The 24,256-nt window shown below is 37.3% G+C and overlaps 3 protein-coding genes across 5 annotated transcripts; 2 read left to right on the top strand and 1 right to left on the bottom strand.

The window, feature by feature from the left end:
* Positions 1-52: 52 nt before the first annotated feature.
* On the bottom strand, positions 53-2,744 carry LOC121598417 (SET domain-containing protein SmydA-8). 2 transcript variants are annotated; one of them, XM_041925239.1, is made up of 4 exons: positions 2,269-2,744; positions 982-1,735; positions 458-916; positions 53-388 (listed from the first exon to the last, which is right to left on the bottom strand). In XM_041925239.1, the coding sequence occupies exons 1-4, from the start codon at positions 2,407-2,409 to the stop codon at positions 138-140; spliced, it is 1,605 nt and encodes a 534-aa protein (XP_041781173.1). In that variant the 5' UTR covers positions 2,410-2,744; the 3' UTR covers positions 53-137. The 2 variants fall into 2 exon arrangements, with proteins under 2 accessions (XP_041781173.1, XP_041781172.1); XM_041925238.1 differs by having other exon boundaries at positions 53-916; positions 2,269-2,743.
* A 459-nt stretch (positions 2,745-3,203) lies between these two features.
* Positions 3,204-7,604, top strand: LOC121598415 (protein lin-54 homolog). 2 transcript variants are annotated; one of them, XM_041925234.1, is made up of 5 exons: positions 3,204-4,155; positions 4,535-4,729; positions 4,829-6,363; positions 6,441-6,586; positions 6,681-7,604. In XM_041925234.1, the coding sequence occupies exons 1-5, from the start codon at positions 4,153-4,155 to the stop codon at positions 7,079-7,081; spliced, it is 2,280 nt and encodes a 759-aa protein (XP_041781168.1). In that variant the 5' UTR covers positions 3,204-4,152; the 3' UTR covers positions 7,082-7,604. The 2 variants fall into 2 exon arrangements, with proteins under 2 accessions (XP_041781168.1, XP_041781169.1); XM_041925235.1 differs by having other exon boundaries at positions 3,205-4,155; positions 4,553-4,729.
* An 866-nt stretch (positions 7,605-8,470) lies between these two features.
* Positions 8,471-23,869, top strand: LOC121598416. The gene is made up of 8 exons (XM_041925237.1): positions 8,471-8,731; positions 19,853-20,231; positions 20,342-20,454; positions 21,132-21,267; positions 21,345-21,504; positions 21,564-21,708; positions 21,779-21,977; positions 22,292-23,869. Exons 2-8 carry the CDS (start codon positions 19,866-19,868, stop codon positions 23,297-23,299), a joined length of 2,127 nt encoding a protein of 708 aa, XP_041781171.1. The 5' UTR covers positions 8,471-8,731; positions 19,853-19,865; the 3' UTR covers positions 23,300-23,869.
* The last annotated feature ends 387 nt before the right edge of the window (positions 23,870-24,256 follow it).

Below are 24,256 nucleotides of genomic sequence, written 5' to 3'. Positions count from 1 at the left end.
ATAAAATGGACTAATAATTAAATTAGCACGAATCCAAAATAACGTTTAAAAATAGAATTTTAACGCGTTTATTGAAATGAGTCGTATTTAAAATGTTATAAAAAGAAATGAATTTAAAGAAACGGACATGGATACGCTTATTTAGTGCCAGATTGCGCCTTTACATTTTCTAAAGCGCTTTCTATTTGTTCCATTAATTTTTTACCTTGCAATGTTCCCATTTCGTTCCGCAAAATATTTTTAGCACGCACCAGAATCTGCAAAGCTTCACTGAGGGCATCCTTCACATTAGACTCAGTGAGAGAATTTTGGCGTTTGTGTAGCTCAATGAGGGCTGCATGTTGTTCTAGTAAAACCACACTGGCGTATAGACTTAATCGGAAAGATTCTGGATCGAGCACTTCGATTATTGTTATCATTTCATGACACATTTTTAATTTTGTACGTAATATCTCACCGGAAAGCTCGTTCAAACGATGCCCGGGAAAGCGTCCATACATTTGGATCAATGAATGTTTCAGTGTTTGTAGATGGAAGTGATTTGGATGCAGGAAGTTTTGCAATTTATGGATTAGATTCTCAAACTCTTTTACAGAAGACTTACGACTCATCACGTCATCTACCTCTTCCCCTATCTTGGACATCAGGAAGTTAACTTGATCGTGTGTAATCTGTACCGGACATCTGTTACACTTCCAGTCGCTGTCCTCAGCAAGTGGATTAATTGGCAGTTGAAAGCCTCCGCATGGCTCATTCTCTATACCCATGCACCGCAACGCACTCAAAAAAGTGCCAAATTCAGTCGGATCAGAGCACCGGTTGCATTTGCAAGCAAAGTATTTGTTCGTTTTCAGATGCTCTCTGCGAAGCTGCGTTCCCCATAGCGAATGGGTATAGGTAGTGGTTATATGTTCACCTGCAAACAAAAACAATAGCGAATTATTGAACACGTAAAACATACGATAGTGTTTTATAGTTTACCTTTTTGTATGTCCCTACCAGCTTTGAAGGTTAGCTTCATTCCTTTAGAGCAATCAAACGTGTAAAACGAGTTTGGCATACAATTGTGCTCGAGCAGGCAACCCATCGGGTATAGGCCACAAATTTCTCTTCCATTTGACAATGGAATAATCATAGCATTAACTTCTAGTATGCCTCCAATCATGTGGAGCGTTTTGCGATCGCACATTTTAAGAACAATTTGGCCCTCTTTACGCTCCAGTTTTTGCAGGGGATCGAGAAAATTTCGAAACAAATAAGAAACGACACGCTCGTCAGCATCCGCGTAATAGCGGGTATTTTTACGCGCATTGTAATGACTCTCAAGGTTGATTAGCTGGTCGAATAAGTTTCCATTGCGAATTTGTAGGGCCAAACATTTCAGCACCAATAATGCATCATACCTATAATAATCGAAGAACATTTCCGGATCATCCCCAGGTTTTGGAGGTCGACCAAAACGCAACACACCGCACTCGAGCCCATGCAAGTTGGAGTTTACTAATCCGGGACAGTCTGGTTTGCAGGCCGGCCAACGGCATAATTCACAGTAGAACTGGCCCAGCTGACAGTCCGTAAAACATCCAACGCATGGTACTACCGTCGATCGTTGTTCGTAGTCGACTAAATTCCATTTCGGCCCTATAACTAGCGGATTCTCGGAAAATAGTATGGTATCCTTTTCAATTGTCTTGGTCGCCACAAAGTGTCGTCCGATTTCATCACTTTTGGTCAACTGTAAACTCAATGAAAGAGAAGAGCATATATGAAATAGAAACAGTTGATTAGATTATCTTTTTCTTCCAAAGGAACTGCTTCGATATTGAACATTTATTGGATATAGATTTATAACAGTAACCAATCTAGACAAATAATATCGAATAATGGTTGTATTTTGTAGGCAGTGGTTATACAAAAATAGCATCATACGTAGCAAGAAATAATTTAAATTATTTATAAATTTCACTTCTTTTCATTTCCGCGTTTAATGTGATTCCCAACTCCCGGATATCGATGATGCACATTATTAAAGGTTCTCATATACATGGCAATACATTCATACGAACTAGGTTAAAAGAGCCGGTCACTCTATTTTTAAACTTAGTTAAGAAAATGCCACATGCTGCATAGATATGGAACGGATTTTTACGACTCCCATCAATCCCGTTCGTATCTCAAAGTGGCTGGTCGCAATGTGTATATTAGTTATCGAGCAATGAGAACATATTGTTGTTCTGATATGGACAGCAAACGTAAAATATAGATCACCTCATATGGTTTTACGCATTCGTGCTTATGTTTAGCTTTCCAATGTTTCTTTTGATGATCAGGATTACAATAATACACTTGTTGGCAACCAGTACATTTTAACTTTGCTGGTACACCACAATATCCACAATTAGCTTCCATATTTTACGGACGGAATTACACTTTAATCAATTTACTAATTTTCTATCCACGTGTGGCCAAGTTGATCTTCACACCAGAGCAATCCTTTTGCTAATGATGCAACAATGTTGACATCTATTTGGTAATTGACTTGCGCATGCGTGCTGGGCTAAGTTTTTCGGAATTCGTATATTTTAGTCTAAATTTAAGTATTTTTTTAACTGGTCCAATTATTTGAGCAAAAGCCACTTGTTATCTCGTATGGCTTAACATCATGCCCGTCGTGGGTTAAAGTCTCGCATGGAGCGTCCCTCGTAGAACTGACTATCCGGATGCGTGGTACTTTTGAATTCCAAAAGCCTGTATGTATGTAGGCAGGCATACCCGCGTAGGTCGTAACGCAAAAAAGGAAGCTTTTGATGGAGATGTGAGGTAAGCAGTAAACAAATGTGAAATCGTTTGCACTTGAAATTGAACATTCATTCGATAATTATACAGTGGTTTGGGGTATTTGTGTTTCACGAATAGGTGGACACAGATGCAACTTCTAATTAAAACTAAAATAATTCAAATCCGTTCGACATATCGTGCCATAATTTTCTCAGAAACGAGGTTTGAATATTAGATCGACTTCCGTCTAAATAAGTCGATCTGCTCGAGCTGTGAAGACTATGGGCTGTGGTCGCAAAATTAATATTGAATTAAAGGTTTATACATGTTTAATTTTAAAATTCGAGCTTTCGAGCTGCTTCGGCCTGGTATTTCAAGTAGCGATTTTTTGTTTGTTCCGCCTGTCATATCTAAAATATGTGCACTCGACGGGACTTAACTAATCACAAAAGGACTATTGAAAAAAAAACACACACACACAAACATCGAAAGTTGAGTGTCTTCAATATGTTAACATTTAAATGTGTTTGTACAGATGACAAAAGGAATATAAATGAGCGTTGCTGTTCTACTGTAGAGCCACATCACCATGGCTGTTTACAAATGCGAAATGCAAACATTTACAAGCAATATCTGTTTATGGTCACGGTGAGGGGTGTGGAAATTTGAACATGTATTAAATTATCCCAACAATTGTATTAAAAACAAGCAAAACAAATAATGCTTCACGAGAAAATGACGAGGCTATGGACTACATCACATCTAACAATCTTGACAACGGTGCTCGATGGCAGCAGCGTCGTACTCGAACCAGTGATCGAATTCGACGGAGCATTTTGACATCACGACATAGCATCGGAAGAAAATGATACAGAGCGAATAAAAACGGAGAAAACAAATTTATTTTTAAAAATTATTTCGCCTATTGAATTATAAAGACACTTTTGAGCCAGAGGAGTAAACTGTAACTTTTATTAAACAAGGCACATCATCGAACGTGTCTGAATAGTGCGTGAAATAAACCGATTCGTTCGTAAATAAATACGCGTCGTTTTGGGTGAGAAATCGCGAAGAAAAACCGACTAGGCTCAAAAGTAGCGATCTTTATTGAAACATTTCCTTCCGTGTGATGATTATGCACATTATTACAATAAGTTGACGTTGATATTGTGCACATTTAAAAATGGTTGTGTATTAATAGGTTTGGCGTAAGTTTGGACATTGATACTGCATAATCGAGTGTAGAGAAAAACATTGCACGGGTACGTGCTATTGATAAAGTTGACGGATACAGGTTTATATATGGTGGATACAGCTTACCGCGTGTATTGAAATCCGTGCTACATATACAGATTTTAAGCAATCTCTCGTTTGATGGTAAGTACAAATTACTATTTTAATCACCATCGCAAAATCGTACAACGACACACTCAAAAATGGTACCCGTGGATAAACTTTCAATCATACATTTGGACAGCTCCCTGCTTCGACACAGGGCAAAGAAGCTGTTTTTGTTTTGAATTTGAATTCAAAGATTCAAAATGGATCTTGGTGTGGATGTTGGATGAAATGTTCCTATTTACATCCGTCCGAAAAAAACAGAACATAAGTGTGGGGCACACTTGTGCAATTCGAAACGTGTGGTTGCATGCCTTCATGGAAACTGTAACAAAGATTACACCATTATAAATTTGCACATGGATACCATAGCCGACTGACATTATGATGGTCTTTTTTTGTTATTGTTTTGATATAGTTTGTCCAACCATTGCAGAATATGGAGGATTTAAGAGACATCGAGGACGAGTCCTATGCTGACTCGCAGGACATGGTGGAATATACATCAGAGGAACAGGAGGACGAGCAGGAAGAGGTGGAACATGGTGCTATGGATGTTGATTTAGAAGATTTAGTAGAAGAAACTAATCAACCCGAAGTGTCCACTGATGAGGTTAGTAATTTCGGAAAAAGTTTTTTGTGTGATTATTTATAGATTACTTCACTATCTAATGCTATCTGATATTTTCATGTTTTGTTTTCTATTGGAAAGGAATATGAAAATTACGAAGATGATGAAAAACCAAGCCGGACTCTATTGCCCGATATCAGCAATACAGTGCAAACGTTTCAACATGTGGTATCACTTCCGGGGCTGCAAAAAGTCGGCAACAATTCTGGGATAGAACGATCTACCTCTAAAGTAATGATGGTACCACAATCATCTACTGCAACGACTGCGCCAATGAAATTGCTGAACGCTGCACGGCCCTCCCTACCTTCAACGGCGGCAACTACATCCTATCGGTTGTTGAATTCGGACGGTACGATGATCGTGAACGTGTCTAACAAATCAGGACCGACGAAAAAAGTAATCTCTGTCTCTAGTCCTGTGGCAAATCCGCCAAATCAAACTAACCGAGTGGTGGTGAATACAAATGCACGAGTGATGCATATTCAGCCTCAAAACATGTCCGCATCGTCTGGAGCGGGATTGAAAACGATGACTGTTGGCAAAACAATCACAATGAAAACGATTGCTGGTGGTGCCATAAAAATGGCATCCCAAACAACGCCATTAACATCAGGAACAGTGGTACGTGTGACAAAACCAGCTGTAGCTCAACCAGGTCCATTGGCCGGAACGCCGAATGTAACGAAGCAAAATATTACCATTGGAGGAGCCGACGTACAGAAAGTTATTCTTAAGCCAGGTGTTGGAAATACGGTGACGAAAAAAATAATCGCTCCGTCAAGTGGATTACACGCGGTCACCTTACCTGGTGGCAAAGGGGTACAATATGTACGATTGTTAAATCAGAGACCAACGACTAGCGGTGGCACAGTACAGAAAATAGTGTTGAAATCACCAAGCAAAATACACAACAGCGCTTCCAGCTCTGTCGCTGCTACCACAGGCACTGCAGTTTCCTCAACTGGAATCAGTGGCGCCATTCAAACCGGTTCACCTAAAATTATAATGCAAAATAATAAAACGTTCGTTGTGCGGAATGGTGCTGGAAATTTAGCGGCGATGCCAACGACGTCAAGTATCGGTAAACCATCCGTGCTATCAACAAACAGGAAAATTATTCTAAACTCCGACAGCAATAGTGGAACAGCACGCATTGTGTTATCGAAGGAAGATAGTAAACATATGGACAGCAAGGATAATCTTCAACTTGTCTCTCAGAAGCCACTAGCAGTATCAAACGGTGGTGCTGCGCCTGAAAAGGTCGTTGTGAAAGCGGATGTGCGCAAACAAGAACAATATGTTATCGATACTATCAAAGCAAATACGAATAATTCTGGGAGCTCGAGCGGTAGTAACATAAAGGGAACAGATACTTCCAAGGATACATCGAGGGCACAAACGTCTACTGTGTATGGATTTCCCGACGAAGCATATAAAAAGCGGCCATGCAACTGCACAAAGTCGCAGTGCTTAAAACTTTATTGCGATTGTTTTGCCAATGGCGAGTATTGTTACAACTGTAACTGCAAAGATTGCTTCAACACATTTGATCATGACAACGAGCGACAGAAAGCAATTCGTTCAACTCTGGAGCGCAATCCAAATGCCTTTAAGTATGCACAAGTTCATTTTCTATCCCTTGATACGGTAAATATTTATTTTAAAAAAATCCTCTCTTTTTATACTCAAGGCCAAAGATTGGTTCAATCGGCTCGATAGATGATGGAACAAGGCTACACACAAAGGGGTGCAATTGTAAGCGGTCTGGATGTTTAAAAAATTACTGCGAGTGTTACGAGGGTAAAATTGCTTGCTCTAGCAATTGTAAATGTGTTGGTACGCCGTCATTTCATCTTTTACAAAGTCACCTATTTCTTATTTCATAGATACTAAATGCTGCCAATATTTCCAATTTTTTGCCCTTCTACAGGATGCCGCAACACTGACCAATTTACTTTGGATTATGACTACTACTCCTCAAATGATGCATCAAGAAAATCAATTGATGATGGACACAGACATGTTTCTTTGATCGTACCTGACAAAATTGATTCTGATACAGGAGTAGCACATTCTAGCATGAACTCCGTTGGACTGAAACGGTCATCATCCATTCTGGATGCAGATTTGTCCCAATTACCGCCGGCTAAGCAACCTCACAATTTTATGACGATGGACGTGATAGAAGCTACTGTCCAATGCATGGTTGCCCAAGCAGACGAATGCTTGAAACGTGGCTGCAGTATGCGTACCTCAGAACTAATGATTTTGGAAGAGTATGGCCGCTGTTTATTAGAAATTAAGGAATTTGCTTTCAACACGGAAAACTAATCGTATTCCATCGTAATACAAAAATACTGTTTGAGTTTCCTAGATTTTTTATCTTATTTCAAATACATTTTCTTACATTAAATTATGATGATTAAATAAATTCATTTAATAAGTCCCATAAACAATATTAATAAAAATAACAAAACTAAAATCCACCATCAGCAGCGTATATGTGTTGCCCGTTCTATTTTTTCCATCTACGATTTTGAATCGTGCCGGAAAAGAAAATATGGAAACAACACGCTAGCGGTTCTCAGTGTAAAATAGTAGTTTACAAATTGAAGTAGTCTAGACTAAAAATCTCCTTCAACAGTGAAAGTGCGATAGTGCCATTGTCGTGCGAGTTGTAGGAACGTTCATGCAGCGGTACCTAGGTTAAACTAATAAGCAAAAGGAGAAACATTTGATTAGTCTTTGATTGAAACAAACCCATATTAGAGTTAAGCTTAAAGTAAATTTTAGTTGTAAAGATCACTTTGCATGCTTGCGTATGTGAAATTATAGTAAATAAAATTATTTGTAACACAAAATATATCTACTTATCTGTTTTTTTTTTTAATTTGGCGTAACGTCCTACGCGGACATGCCCGGCTTATACAGGCTTTCGAGACTTAATTCATTACCATGCAACCGGATAATAGTCAATACTTGCTACGGAGGGGACGGTTTATTCTAGGCTTGAACCCATTAAAGGGCATGTTATTAAGTCGTACGAATTGACGACTGTAACACGGAACCCCCCCCCCCCCCCCCTTGTTATTTATTATCAGCTATTTAATTTATCTATGCATTCAGCGATGTTTTGTGTTTTCCGTTTTCCAAGCATTTATAGCTTCCGTATAATATATGACATTAATATGTACCGCAATGTTGGGCTTAATAAAACCCGGACGTGAATATAAATATACATTTCGTTTCGACTTTAAATTAGCGAGGCGAAACGTACAAATTTTGCATAAAAATGAGGGACGTGTGTACTTTTGTATTCAAACTGCATATTGGTTGATTGATTTTGAAAGACTTCAGTTTGAATCTTGGAGAAGCATTGCTGTAACCCCAAGTCATAAGCAACGCTCAAAAGTCTTCTATTACATCGCTGGAACGTAATAAGCACTTTTTTTCGGATAAAACATCAAAATATAATAAGAATAAGGGAATTATGCTACACATTTTTTACACACAACGACCGAAATCCGTAAGAAGACTGACTTCTCTTTTGCATATTCTAATGGATTCTCAATAAAACTGTAGTACTTCAAGACATATTGAAATAAAAATGTGCTAGCAAATAATTTCAAACTGAAAGCAAACTGAGAAAGCCAGTCGAATCGAATGTCATTTTCATTTATGCAGCCTTCAGTGTATTTGGCAGATTGAACTGTCAAACTGTTGAGTTCTTTTTTTCTTACGCGATTGAACGGGGAAATAGACAAGAAACAAAATTTCTGATCGGGACAATTTTTCCATACGTGTGGCAACCAATTCGCAGTGGATCTAATCGCCGTGCGTGAAATCCGGAAAATTAGTTGCTACAATTACTGGGCATCCGTACATCGGTTTTCCAATCCAACTACGGGTTTGCCAAATTATTACCAACTCCTTCCCGGACGGTGCCCCTTTGCAGCAGATATCGCCAAGGTTCGCTTTGCTGTAAGTTTTGCTATCGTTTATTTTCCGTGACGACCACAAAGAGCCATACAATAGTCAAGGAAAGCAATGGTTGTTTGTTTGGTAATAGTTTCACAGATAGAAGCTTTTTTTTCTAATGTTAACAAAACGATCTGCGAAATGCCGAAGTGAATTAATAATTGTAGTTATCCCCTTTACATGCATTCTTTACACGCTCATCGTACGTGTACCAAAAGTGTTACCCACACTCGCCAACGATAGGTATCTTGCCCAAGTCCATTCCAATTACTGCTGAATTAACAATGTGTTTTTTTTTATTCTTCAGTTGTTGTTTGAGCAACTTATTAAAGAAATTACAGTGCAAATTGAAAGGAAGTGCTATTATCTTCGGTGCATTTAGCAGCAACTGAACGCAACCAATATTAACGCGATAGAACGATCGAACTTTGTTCCGTTTTAAAGTGTTCTTCAAAGGTCTTACAATTCAAGAAAACTTTGTGAAATGAACGCTTGTGGCATTATTGGATCATCGTTTTAGGAATAAAATAAAATATTCCTGCATTGTATCTCAGTTAATTCAGCAAGGAATACTTTGCAAAGAAATGCATAAGATGTCCAGGAGAAATTACACATTAGAGGAGAGAGGGAAACAAGTTGCAGAGAACGATCAATTGCAACACACCAAGCCAGTTAGATTGTGTCTGTTTCTTACAATACGTACAATTTTTACAATTAGTTATAGCTCGTGCTAGTCTAACTCATCTAAATTTCAACTACAGGAAGAACTGTGTATTTATTGTCCGCAGGTTTTACTTCATTTTGTCTGTTTCTTTGGTTTACTGTTATTACTGCTAGTTTTTAAATTAAACATTTTTCACTTGCTCAGCTGAAAAAAGCGTAGCGAAACTGCTTCAGCTCTAGGATTGTTTTTTTATTTCTCATAACAAAATATTCAAACGAATTATAATGGCTCTTGATACACCATTACCGTTGTTATTTTCTTCAATCGTAGTAATTGCTGTTCTTGGGCTGTATTTTCATTCACTTATTAAGTTTTTAATTTTCTTTATGAATAGTGAATCAATACGTAATAGCGTGTACAAACAATCTTATTCATAGTAATAGCAGTGCAAAACTTTAAAGAGTAACATTTAAAAACATGTGCTATGGTTGTTGTATTTTAATAGATTATTTTGTATTTTAAAATACTCCCTGGCGCATATTAAAACTAAATACTGTGGGATCCCATTCAATTGCGTACATCGGATAATCGCTGTACCATACATGTGTGTATACAGTGGCTCACGAAATTGATGGTACAGCAGGTTCAGATGAGTTTCCCTTCGATTTTCTCTGCTTTATACAGCCAAATGTCACTCGATAGATAATTTTGCTAAGCATTGATCGCATTCTTAAAATGGCAAATTACAGTCGGACCCCACTGTTTGGTTGGGTTACATTCTTATTGAATTCGCAATAGTTCGGTATGTCACCGCGCAGCTACATGAGGTGAAATATACAGCGAAATGAACTATTCTGACAGGTGAAATATCTGACAGATCCAGCTAAAGGGTTGGGGCAGACACAACATCCGCTTTCGAAATTCACTTAAAAATAATATCTTCCTAAGCAGAACTTTCCCTAATTGGAAGAAATTATGAACTGTTGGCTTGAAATTGACTAAGTACTGGATATTGAAGTTATTCAATGGATTTAGTTGCGATTTTGTGCACGTTATTTGTTTACGTTACACATTAGCTGATTGCTGTGAGGCTTTATCCGTCAGATAATTCGCCTGTCAAATAGTTCATTTCGCTGTATATTTCACCTCATGTAGCCTCGCGGTCAGGCAACAAGAAAACATGGACAGAAATAAATACATGAATTTAGAAAACCTTGAACGAATATTCTGATAACATGAGTAATAGGTGCTCATGATATCGTGTCAAGGGAGGGGGGGGGGGGGGGGCATACAAGGTTTAAACCCAGGACGAGCATGTTGTAATAATAATGTTATTGATGTTGTGTAATTATTAGTTTCTATTGTTTAAAAAAAAAATGCATTATGTTTATGAACAATCATGCAGGATTTTATGAATTTCAAGTGTTTAAAAATAATTAAATTTATTTTATTTTAGTGTATTTTCTGGTAATTTGTGTAATGAAGCGGGTTTCAACCGGTGGGGAATTCCCCCCAAGGGGAACTTTGACTTTTTAGAGGGAAAATTTTGATAAAAATTTCGCTAAATACCATGGGATGCCACGCTCTCCCCCTGCTCTTGAACTTGTGAGTGGGGAATGAAGTCCAACATACACATTACATGGGCAGAAAAGCAGCAAAAAGGTTGAAAACCACTGGTTTAATAGTTTAGATTTGGTTCATAGCGGTCACACGAATGTAGGACTTTCTCAAGTGTCGAACTGAAAATTGTACTAGGGATTCCAAGCCAACGAGGTATTGAGATGCACATTTTCTTCTGAGCGGTGGCGAGTTCCTTTTCTCGGTGCTCCACACGGCCGTGGCAGTGCTCCATCGACTGCGATTTTATCGGTTTTATCGCAATCGATTTACGATGAAACATTTCGATTGACAATTTCGATTGAAATTAAGCTGTTTCGATAGAAATTGAGATTAATTCGATGAGTTCTTCTTCTTCTTCTATTTGGCGTAACGTCCTACGCGGACATGCCGGCCTATTCAGGCTTTGGAGGCTTAATTATTTACCACGTAGCCGGACACAGTCGATCCTTGCTACGGGGGGACGATCCATTCTGGGCTTGAACCCATGACGGGCATGTTATTGAGTCGTTCGAGTTGACGACTGTACCACGGGACCGCCCCTATCGATTTCGATGAGTTGTATAGTTTAATAATAAAAATATACATTTAAATTTGAGATCAAATCATTTTTTTATTCCGTCGTACAAAGTCCGACGATATCTGTCAAGTTCCATGTACAATTTGTACAGCACGTCCGGTTAAATCGCATGGGACTAAGCACAGACACGGGCCTTAGTTATCGCTGTCAAACTTCTTGTTCTGGTCGCTAGTGATTTCAATATTTTCTCAAGGAGTAGTGAATGGCGGGACCTACCGGGTCGGAGCCATCAGCAAGCGACCCGAAGTGGATCAGGTCGACCCAAGGTGGAATATAGAGGAGGTGTCTTCTTAGCGTTTGGCATGTTGCCATTTTGAGATTCAGTTTGACAACAGCCGTCGATATTTGTTTACAGGCAGCAGCTACATTATAACGTGTAAAATGTCGATTTATGGAGTGTGGATGCAAAATACGAATTTTTCATGCTAAAAAAATGTGTATTAAACGAAAACAATTCATATATCATATCTAAATACCAGCAACATTCGTCGCATTTGACAACTGCCGTCGATCCTGGTTTTGTGCTTTTTTCTAAAGCCTCGATGCCCAATCGTTCTACATGACGACACCTCCTTTCTACCCACTTTGGGTCGACCCAAAAAGTACAAGTAGATGCAAGAAAGCATAAGCGACCCGTTGGTGCAACGAGTTCAAGTCGGGTCGGGACAAGGTAGGTTCATTACAACCCGTGGTTGCAGCGAGTACGGGTCGACCGTAATAATCAGTAGGTGCGAGAAAGCATAAGCAGGGACTTTCACGCAAACTCTAAACTCCTTCAGATGTCGCCACTGTGGCGCTGTCAGTCCCAATTCTTGAAGTTTTTTTTTTATATACAGTCTGCTCCCGAGTTACGCGGTTTCTGCGTTCCCGACGAATCCGCGTAACTCGAATATCCGCGTAAGTCGAATTTCACGTTTTTTGACTAAAATACTATTGATTACTCGGAGTTTTTTTTATCTAATTTAGTACTTTCATACACTTTATCATTTATTTGATATGATTCGTGCAGAAAATTCTAATATTTCTGGCTTTTAAGCAGTTTCAATATGTTAGCAAAAATGCCATTTTTAACCGAACTTGAAGCAAATTGTACTGATTTGACATTTAATCTGTCAAACTTAGAAAACCGCGTATCTCCGAATCCGCGTAAGTCGAGAACCGTGTAACTCGGGAACAGACTGTATTTGGGTTAAACCTAGCCTGTTTTATTAACTTTATGTTTTTTCCATGAGAATATTTGGAATTTGCCATGAATTTACTATGATTACTATGTAAACTATGATTTTTAACGCTCGAAAAATAACCCAACTTTGACTGCGAAATCTGTAGCTACAAGTACAGTATACTTTCAGTAATCCGCATGATTGAGTGCGGATGATTGAATGATTTTCGAATGATCGAGTGTTTTCTTATTTTTATCGCGGTTCATGAGTTAATTGTTTTTTTTTTTTTTATACAGGAGTAACGGTCCAAAAAGGCCGTATTGCTTATGAGTTAATTGTTACATTGCATACATTTTCATATTCTTCAAATAAAGTTTATAATTTAAAAATAGAAAGATATTTATCTTTTAAATTATAGTTCTCTAATTTTGAACGAACACTGTTCACCTCATGAATTTGATTGTCAAAAGTGCGGATTATCTCGAGAACACACTATAAATAGATCTCGGAAAATTATGCTTGAATGTAAAATAAAGTATTATATTTAGAGGTTTACTAAAAGTCAGACAGTCTCCATTTGTTATCAAAACGTAGCTTCCAAGTAGCGTCCCAACATGTACCAATATGATTTATTTATTTTTATTTATTTCTTGATAAAGTATCCGGCCTCCGTGGCCTACATACATCACTTACATACTAAGGGAATAAACTAGTAGTATTACTAAGCATTCCTATGATCTAGTGTTATACGTTCTTTTAAGCATCGCAAACATTTGGTAACATTAAAGGACAAGTCAATTATACTCGAGTTGGTATTAAACGTTTTGAACATCAAAAGTAAAGAATCTTTTAGAACAAGAAGAATCTAGCACAATACAAGCGAAAACGATGGTCAATGTATAAAAATTGTTACTTTTGAAGGGAACCAAGCTACTGACGCATACTCAATTATTGGACGTACAAAACAACAATACAGAGATTTGAAGCACAGTGGATCGTGGAACATTCTGCTTGTCGTTAAAATATTTCCTAGGATCCTGTTAGTTATTACCGAGTCAACATGTTTGTCCAAACAAAGTGTATTGTCAAGTAAGACGCCTAAATCCTTTACTGTCTCAGATCGTGGTAGAGGCTTGTCTGAAATACAATATGTGAACGTTATTGGAGCACTAGAACGAGTGAATGAAATAACGGTACATTTACTGACATTGGGGCCCTTTCCGTTTTAAGCTCGTAGACTGAAATTTCAGCCTGTCAGCTGTTTGCATTGTATAGCAGTTTTCGAGCAGCTATCTAAGTCGGTATAATATACAGGTGGGCTTATCCCAAGGTGTATGAATTTAGAAGACTGATTTTTATCGCTTCTGTTTCTGAATGAAGATTTTAATAGTGTTTTGTGTATTCGCCATGCCTTCAGAAAGCTTGTTTGACTGCTTGTTCAAATTTGGTTATAAAACATGCTATGAGACCACCTGGACTACATACACTTTGATTCTAGATTCCACCACGTCATCTATTTGATGCACCTTGGGATAAATGTAAACAACACTGTGTTTTCGAGCAGGTACTCGAATCTAATTCTAGCTTTGAGGCTAGAATAATCTAGACTGAAAATTGCAGGCTAGTTTTTTGTGTGGTTTTGTATGGAGTGTTTACATGATTTCAGCCTCCAACTGTCAAACTCCATACAAAAAACTAACTAGAATCGTGAAGGCCCCCTAGAATCGTGAAGGGCCCCATTGATGGAAAAACAATTTACGTGACAACACCACGCATAAAAGGTAGAAAGAAAGTTTTGTAAATGTTGACAGTCACTAGCAGATCTTACTGGGTAATACATTTTTAAATCGTCAGCATAAAGAAGCACAGGACACTCAGTCATTGTCTTTGCAACGTTGTTAATAAATAAATTGAATAATAATGGGCCTAAAATACTGCGTCCCGCCTTAGAGAGCGGTACTTGTTCCGACGTAATGCGTTGCGATTTTGCCAAAATGTATGGGATTTGACAGACGCGTGCGTTAACGACGCCCGACGCAGCGTCAAAGTAGAAAAATTTCTATTCCGACGCACGACGTGATGCGTCTGTCAAAATAATTTAACCATATCGGGTGAAAATCGATATTTTTTCACGTTAAATTGTTTCGAGCGCAATTTTGCTTGTAATTGGACTACTAAATAATTTTATAAACAAAACAAAATAAATGTAGAGAAAATAATTGCGTAATTTCTGCAAAACAGGTGTGTGCGGGTCAGTATACAATATGCAAAAAACGTAAACATGCTTTGCACTGTTTTGGGTACAACTGGAAAGGATTTTACAGTTGTTATTTAACATTATAATCAGTTGTAAAGCCTATAAATAATAGGCATTATTGCTGTTTGTTAATTTTTTTCTTTGTAAAATGTGTTGACACATCCATGCAGAACGCAGCGAACAGATACCAGCTTGCGTCACGCAATGCGTTGCGATACGCTGCGTCGGAACAAGTACCAAGCCCTAAGGGTCGACTAAATTCTTCGGCAAAACTGTCTCCTATTTTAACTCGTACGGGGCGACGCACCAAGTAGGAATCAAGCCACCTAATTAATCCTTGAGTAAAAACCAAGCTTTGAAAGTTTAGCGATAAGCTTTTGAATATTAACACAATCAAATGCAGAGTTAAAATCAGTATAGATTGTATCAACTTGCATCCCTTTACCTCGCTTCTCAAAACAGTAATGTAGAAACTGCACTAAGTTTATTACCGTAGAACGACCTGGTATAAACCCATGTTGTGGTGGTGGTAAATGGTGAATAGTGCCTAGCAATAGGCGCTTATGAATCAATAACTCAAACAATTTGTTGACTGCACAGATCATTGAAATAGATATATAGTTACAAATTGAGGATGTGCTTCCTTTCCAGGAAAAATCTAGGATTTTTTTCAAAGAGGTGGAAAACACCCAGATTGAAGCGAGTTGTTGAAAATGATGGTGAGTGGTGATGCCACGGAAAAAATATTGCTGTTTCGTGCGAAGAGGTTAGCAAAGGTATTGCAGATCTCGCTTTCTTTCACTGACGTTTGATCGTCAAATGTCATATAAGAGGGGAGAGAATTGCGTTTCATTTTCCGGTCAATAAAGCTACAGAACCTTTTAGGACAAGTCGAAAAAAAATTTGAACCTGACGTATATACGATGAGTAGCATTTCCAGTTATGGTATTTGAAAGTTTTTGCAGCCGTCAAGTAGTTTTGTCTGTTGGTTACAGTGCGTGAACAACTGTATTCACGGTAAGCAGCACAACGTGATTCGCCAGCTTCGGGGGCCCTTGTCGCTAGTACTCTGTCCATATGGCATACATGTAATACATACGGCATACTATCGACTAACGATCTACGGGGGCCCAGGCGACCGCCTAGTCCGCCTAGCGTTAGATCCGCTACTGTTTTAGGTACAACGGAGCATTATTATGGCGTATTATTATGGCGTAAGGTCCGCGTAGGACATGTCGGTATATACAAATTTTCGGCAACACCACGCAGTCGAATAGTCAGTGCTTGCTACGGGACATCATCATCATCAAAGCTGTACTTTGCCGATAATTGGGTTAGAGTAGTGACGAACAAGTATCCAGAACTATCGAAACTTACTTACTTACTTACTTATCCGGCACTACAACCGCTTTGCGGTCTTGGCCTGCCTCAGGAGTGTCCGAAACCGCTCACGGTCTCGCGCCTTCGTCTGCCAGTCCGTTATCCCGGCCTTAATGGCGGACGCCTCCACGCCATCTTGCCACCTCAATTTGGGCCTACCACGCCTCCTCTGTCCTTGTGGACGGCCTAAAAAGACTTTACGGGCTGGGTCGTCCGTTTCCATGCGTATAACATGGCCAGCCCACCGGAGCCTGGCGAGCTTTATACGCTGTACGACAGTGAGGTCGCCGTACATCTCGTATAGCTCGTCATTATAGCGGCTCCTCCATTGTCCTTCCACACATACGGGGCCAAGTATCCTTCTGAGCATCTTCCTCTCGAACGCGGCTAAGAGGGTTTCGTCAGATTTGGACAGTGTCCATGTCTCAGAGGCGTATGTGAGTACTGGTACTATATAGGTACTATATAGTCCCAGCTTCGTCCGTCGCGACAGGTTCTTTGAGGTAAACTGCTTTTTCAGGCTGTAGAATGACCGGTTGGCAGCCAGCATCCTTGCGTGCAACTCAGCTTCCATGCTGTTGTCGTTGCTGACCTTTGACCCAAGATAGGTGAATTGTGGGACGACTTCAAAAGTGCGTTCACCTATCTGTACGTCACGCCTACGTAGATTCGGATTATTTATTGGTAGGTCCGCTGATGTTGCCACCATCAGTTTGGTCTTTGCCTCGTTTATCTGCAATCCGAGGCTCTCTGCCGCCTGCTCAATCCCTTCTATCGAAACTAGGTTATATTTTTAATTTTTTTAATGATTGAAACTAGCATTGTGTTTGATAACGCAAACTTTATGCTTCGGCGTCGTGGGCCTGTAATTTTCTTCTCACTTGGTGTAACCACCCTTGTCAAGGCCTATCTTTACCACCCATGACGTTATGACTGACCAAAAGTTATGACCGGTCAAAGTTGAAAATTATTTCCAAACTTTTCCCTCAACTTTTGTCCTATTTTCACCACATGAGTTTAGGTGTGAATATTTATAGCAGGAGGATGAATAATATATCATTGGAACGGAAAAAAATGTATACTTTTGTATACTTCAATTTTTTCTCCAAAACTCATTTGACTTGTGGTCAACATGCTGGCAAAAATTCAGACTTATAGACTTAACCTCAAATGAGAAAAAATGCATTCAACATCTTGGAAACGTTGCGCGGTGCGCCATACAGAATCGTTCACCTGCACGGCCGCACAAAAAATGGAACGTCCTGTACTTGGCGCTGCGGCATGTTCGGGATTTTATTACTTATTTAAAAGCTGCAGTACGTTGTATGTACCTGAGATTTTCTAACAACATATCTAGAAACTGTAATTCATTTTTTGTATCTAACGCGGGAGTTTTCAGCGTTATTGACGAAGATATATCAAATAAACAGCTGAAAAGCGGCAATAAGAGGAAAGAAAAAAAACTTAACGAAGAGGAATTGAAAACTTTGCGTTAACTTAAAATCACAGAAAATTAACAATAGGATACAACCAATTACTTCTAATATTTTGATTTCTTTAAAAGTACCGACCGAGATCAACAATTTGCTAAATCATTATTTTCTTTTACTTTTTACATAATGAATTGTCTTATATAGTCTATGAGCACTTGTAAAATTGATGATACCAATTTATTTCAATTACTTGGTTTATTTCTAATATTTCTTATAGATTTCTTATAATATTTCTAATAATGTTTAATAATAAATTTTATTTCTAAAATAATGTTTTACGAGTAAATTGGCCATTGAAGACAAGATTCGATGCGATATATATATATATATATATATATATATATATATATATATATATATATATATATATATATATATATATATATATATATATATATATATATATATATATATATATATATATATATATATATATATATATATATATATATATATATATATATATATATATATATATATATATATATATCGTAAATAGTACAAAAATGACTTATTTTATTTGTTTGCTATATTTGTTTATTGACTTATGATCACGGTTTGTTCGAGGCCGCTTTACATCGTATATACATAGTACTGCAATACAATACAACTGTGGTACAGGTAGTTGTGGATGTAAAGGGTATAAAAACATAAACGATTTTTTTTAATTTGGATATTTTTTGCAGATCATAAAAAAACACATTCAAGTTTTTCAAGATAATTTTCTGAGGCATTCAAGTTTTGAAATGGACGACGTCTTAACGCTAAGTTATTTCGAAATAAACATGCAAAACTTACCCAGGTCAATCATGGCACACCATGTAGCTGGACACCATGTCCACTGATGGGTGTATTTCTTCCAAATTTGTTAGTATATATTTGGCTGCTTGGTTTATTGAATCTTGGAACTTTTTTATTTTGCTCCAGAAATCATTGCAATATTAGTTTGTTCTGGTTCTTCTACTTTGGCGCAACAACCGTGTTTACACATAAAGTAATACGTCGATTATCAGGGCAATTTGGAACCGGACGATTGCCAGTTAATTACTTCCACGGATTATCATAAAACAAAACAAAAATCACTGGTTTTACTAACAAATCACTTTGAATCAATCGATTAATCACTAGTGGTAACTTATTTTAATTAATAGCTATAGCTTTTACAACTGTTTATGGACAAAAATGATGATCAAAAATATCGCTAGACACTAGATAGCTGTAAATTTGTTTTTACCAACTTGAATATTGCTGCAAATGTTCGCCACGATTGAACAGCTGTCAAACTTATGCGCACGGTTAAGCCTCCCGCCGATTAATCCGTTCCCGCATAATCGACGTAGTATGATATTCTGTCCTACGCGTATGAAAGGTACGGTCGATTCAGGACTTCAATCCATAACATTTCGTTAAAATAAACTTGCAAAAAATGTTAATATTTTATATAAAAATAAAGTAAATTAAAATAACTACATGCACGCAATGAATGTCATCTAAACATTCGCCACGAACGGCAGCTTTTGCAGATATAATGCAAAAATGAATTGCAACGATGAATGCAAGAGAGTGAGTAGGCATACATGAAGCAATAGCATCGTGACAAATTGATTTTATGAAAAGTAGGGTATCCATGAACTGAGCCGAACCTTGCTCTTAATATCGAATCAGAGAGTGAGGATCGGAACAAAAGAATACCAAATGAAACTGATCGGATCGGATCAAATCGGTTAAAGTAACGGAACCGACGAATTTAATCCGATCAGAACGATGGTATCAAAACGGAGAGAGTTTGGAAAAAGGATCAAATTGTTTCTGTTATTGGAACTATTTTACCAGGTTCAAACCGGAACGGCAAAAAGTAGTACAGTGTCATGTTTATTCAGTCTTTTTGGTCAGAATATTCTGTTTTATTTATAATCCATTTTAAATATTTTTCTAAACTAACATGTTCTCTAATTTCTTTGTAATGACAGACAACACTGTAAAATGGTGTCGACTCGTCAGATGACTGGTGCTACGTCCGAAGAAGCAAATCTAAACGTTTGCCGTGCCGTACCAACTTCATCATCTACGTCTTCTTACACATCCTCGAACGTTGTATCCATTTCTTCATCTATCACCACTAGAACAGCGACTGGGTTACATCCTGCATCATCGCCCGGTGGATCGTTACCAGGGTTATCTGGAAATGTTTCAAGTAATTTTGTATTAAGAGCGGATGACATCTCCTTGGTGATGAGTGATCAGCAGGAACATCAGCATCAAGAAATAAACCTTATGGATCTGCCAACTGAGCTATTGGGCCACATATTTTCCTATGTAGGCTATAAAAAAATTGCCCATATGAGGGTGGTAAGTATCGCATTGCAAATGTTATATTAAAAGTATAAAAATTAGTCTAGCAGAGTAGAAGCGTTATTAAATTATTATATTCTGATATTATTATTATTTTTTAATTTCAGATATCTCGTCAAATGAATAAAGTGTGCTCTTCTATACTAAACTCAACTTTTCAAAAACTACAAAATCAGATGCACTCAAGGTTTCAAACTGTAAAAGCTAAAATGCCCCGCAGGTAAGAAGACCAATTGTGCATTTTGTTATGAAGTTTTTTAATTGCACTTTTGGACAATTAACGCATGCATATGGAACATTGACCAATTCTGAAAAATGGAAAACGTTATCACTTAACTTATAATTCCCATGACAAAAACGATCAGCTCATGCGTAACGGAACGTGTTGAAAATTATTCTCATAATCATCTTTTTCTCGGAATGCACACCATAATATACTCTCCTCCTCTCCGGATATTCCTAATTTGGCATGTAACAGCCTTGGAAAGGCCAGATATATAGAAAGATCAGAGTATCATATGTTGGCCTATCTGTGGCTAGCTGTCTTTGTTAACCAGTAGGAGTTATTGCTAGCTATGCTGAAGAATTGGTTCAAGAGTATGTTGCATTTGTGGCTCTGAACTTGAGAGCATCGATTGAAAAGGGAATATGTTCATTACGCCTGATTGTTGATAAAAAGGCTTTGAATTTAGTCTAAAAAATATATGCGCTGGGCCACGGGAAATGTATTTTTAAACACGAGTGGACCGTGGTCCTAAAAAGGTTAGAGAGCACTGAATTAGATAATACTCCAAATATATTTTATCGATTTTCGGAAAAAAAACATAATGCTGTAACTGTTATCGGTTCGTTTTCTTTCACTGCAGTACAATTTTTAAATTCTTTTTTTTTTTACAGAGAATCTGCCCGACGGAATCATCCTTTAGCTTGTGAATGTGATATCCTAGAGACGTGTTACATGCGCCTATCATTATTACAGATGACATTTGGCAAACATATCGAAAGGAAACACTGCTGTTTTTTTCCGGGAGGGGTAAGTTAATCATTTCTATAATGTATGTTGTTATGTATAATATCACACTAAACATAATCATATTTGCAATATTATAGATCCTGGATGAGGTATATTCAGTGTTAAACTATATTCGCACGTCACCGTCCTTGGATCGACCCTTCAAAGTGACCGACGAGTTATTTGATCTGTCTACAATGGCTATGGAATATTTCAAGGAACATATAGAACCTAATTTACCTGATATTGCGTATTTTAGTAAGTTTTTGTTAATTCAGTATAAATCGGAAATCTAAACGTTATATTCGAAATTTTAGCTAACAGTACAAAGTCATTTGCGGCCCTGGAAACATCATCGTCTATCCTTTCCCGCGATACATCACATTCTTCTTCTTCGTCTCCCCCTCAAAGCAATATGGTGCTGCGTAAGGGCATACGTAAAATAAAGCAAGGCATGAAACGGTAAACTGCAAATGCGTTGAAACTAGAATTGTAGTTTAACTGATATTGTAAAATTATTTTTTCATTCTAGGTACAATAATCAGCTAACTGTTTTACGTAGTGAATTGCGAACATTTAAACGGAAGGCGACCGAACAGGCCAAAACAATAACGGAACAACAAAAGCTTCTGGCAGAACAACAAAAACAGACACTTGAATTTGCTAATCGCCTTGATGAAACGGATAAAAAGAATGATGAACTATCTAGAAAATTTTCTACTGTTCTACAGGTAATGTATTATAGATGAACGTTGTATTTATAGAGTCTCTGTTTCAATTGAATATTGAAGACGTAATAAAGCAATTAATTACTGTTATCTTAACTATTCTTCACACACTGTAATCTACAAGTATTATGTGTAGAGCAATATTAAAAATAATTTATAGCCAAATCCAAATCCTTTGTTTTTACTTGCTTTGTGAGTCATTCAAACAGTACTTCATTTATCATTGAATTTGCATTGGGATTTAGAGTGTTAGTGCGTAGAAATCGTTTAATACTTTCCTCATTGAAATTAATTTGATCGTTTTTTTAAACCCGCAGGAATTGAATAAATGTAAAACAGAACTACAATATTGGCGTTCTAAAAGTCCAGCAACAACGATCTGCAGTCCATACGGTCAAATTGTGTCTTCGTATGATCTGGGACAGAATCTGGGAAATCAAAGTACGGTACCGTATGACATTGAATTGGGATCCATGGGAATTACTCGTAACGCAAATACAGAGGAAACCAGGAAGAAGGACGAATCCGGACACAACAAGGAAAAAGTAGAACACAATTTACAATTGGTTAAATTAGCCGGCGATTCCCCGGTGTTAATAGAATCTGCCGATTCTGTTCCTGCAATCTTGACAAAGCCAGTGCTGAAGAGAAAATTAGAATGCGTAACTGTGGGGACAGACAACAGCAATAGTGATGGTGCTTGCGGCAATGAACCAGTCCAACTAGACGGACTAGCTTGTCTTAATCCTCCGTTTGCATCCGCATCACTCACAGCGTCATATTCATCATCATCGTTGCCATCAGCAATGCATGCATTGGTAACGCCATCTCAATCAACTGATGGAAATTTGCTTATATCTACTACAAACCAACTAAAGGACACAAGCGGAATTAGTACTGCTGAAAAGTCCGGCAATATGGGATTAGAGTATAGTAGTGCAGAGGGACCGGATCAGATGAGTGAAATGCAAAGTTGTTCTAGCACAAACCATGACGTTGGTTCTAATGGAACAAGCTTATCCCTAGCCTCTGAAAATCCGTTTTTTAGTAACACAAAAGCCATTCACCAATCTAATAATAATGAAACATTGATTCAGAATAGTGATAGCAAAAACAATAGCAGTAGCTTTAGTAGTAACGTTGATAGCAAAAATGATAGCTCTAGTAACGATAGTAACACAAATTATCATATGAAAAAAATACGAAGAGTACAAAACAAAGCTAGATCACAAAGTTATAATAAACATACCAATCATAGCGCTACAATAAACACGCATACTAAAACAACTAGAAGCAAACAGTTGGACAAACAAACCGGAAATTAGTGATGATGTGTAGTTTTGTAATGTGAGATAGGAGAACAATTTTTCAACTAGCCTCCTATCGTAATATATTGTAGAATTGTCACTACACTCAATTAGCTTATTGAAGTGAGTAACTTTTGATGTTTTCGAGAGTTATGTAAAGACAACACAATTATAAACAATAGGGTATGATAATAGATTCACCGCAACAATTAGTTTTTTTTCTTTTCCCATCAATTCAAACGAGGCTTACTGAATCATACGAGAATTTGGGGACAGTTATTATATATTGGAAGTATTTCTTCATTGGCTTGTTTTATGGCATGATAGTTCATGTTTTAAAATTTTAAATGAAAGTGGTATTTCTTCAAGGAGATGTTTGATTTGGAAGATGGAACATCAAATCATAAAACCAGAAACCAGGAAGTTGTAGTTTTGTACTTCAAATTATAGCATCAACACATCTATTTTTTGTTGTTGGCTGTGCAAGTCCCAGCTTCAAGTTAGCATAATTTCCAATACGTAAGCATAATTTTGAAATCGCTCTGTTCCATGGATTTTTATTTGGTTTGAAAATGGGTGTAATTGTTAAAACTATATATATATATATATATATATATATATATATATATATATATATATATATATATATATATATATATATATATATATATATATATATATATATATTATATATATATATATATATATATATATATATATATATATATATATATATATATATATATATATATATATATATATATATATAACACTTTACCTTTCGAAATAATTATTTTGAACAACTATAGCATTGATTACCGTTTCTCTATAATTGATTTAGATCGTAAAAAAAAAAAACATTTTAGCATGCAGAAGCACAAAATTTTGTATTGTACAAACAATCCCCAACATTCGTGAGTGCTTGACACACATTTTATAATGGTTCTACTATTTGAATTATTTACAGTATCAATA

The sequence above is a fragment of the Anopheles merus genome, chromosome 3L (genome assembly GCF_017562075.2).
Source record: "Anopheles merus strain MAF chromosome 3L, AmerM5.1, whole genome shotgun sequence".
Classification (NCBI taxonomy): domain Eukaryota; kingdom Metazoa; phylum Arthropoda; class Insecta; order Diptera; family Culicidae; genus Anopheles; species Anopheles merus.
The sequence above is the reverse complement of the archived record's forward strand: the minus strand, read 5'-3'. Positions and strand labels throughout refer to the sequence as shown.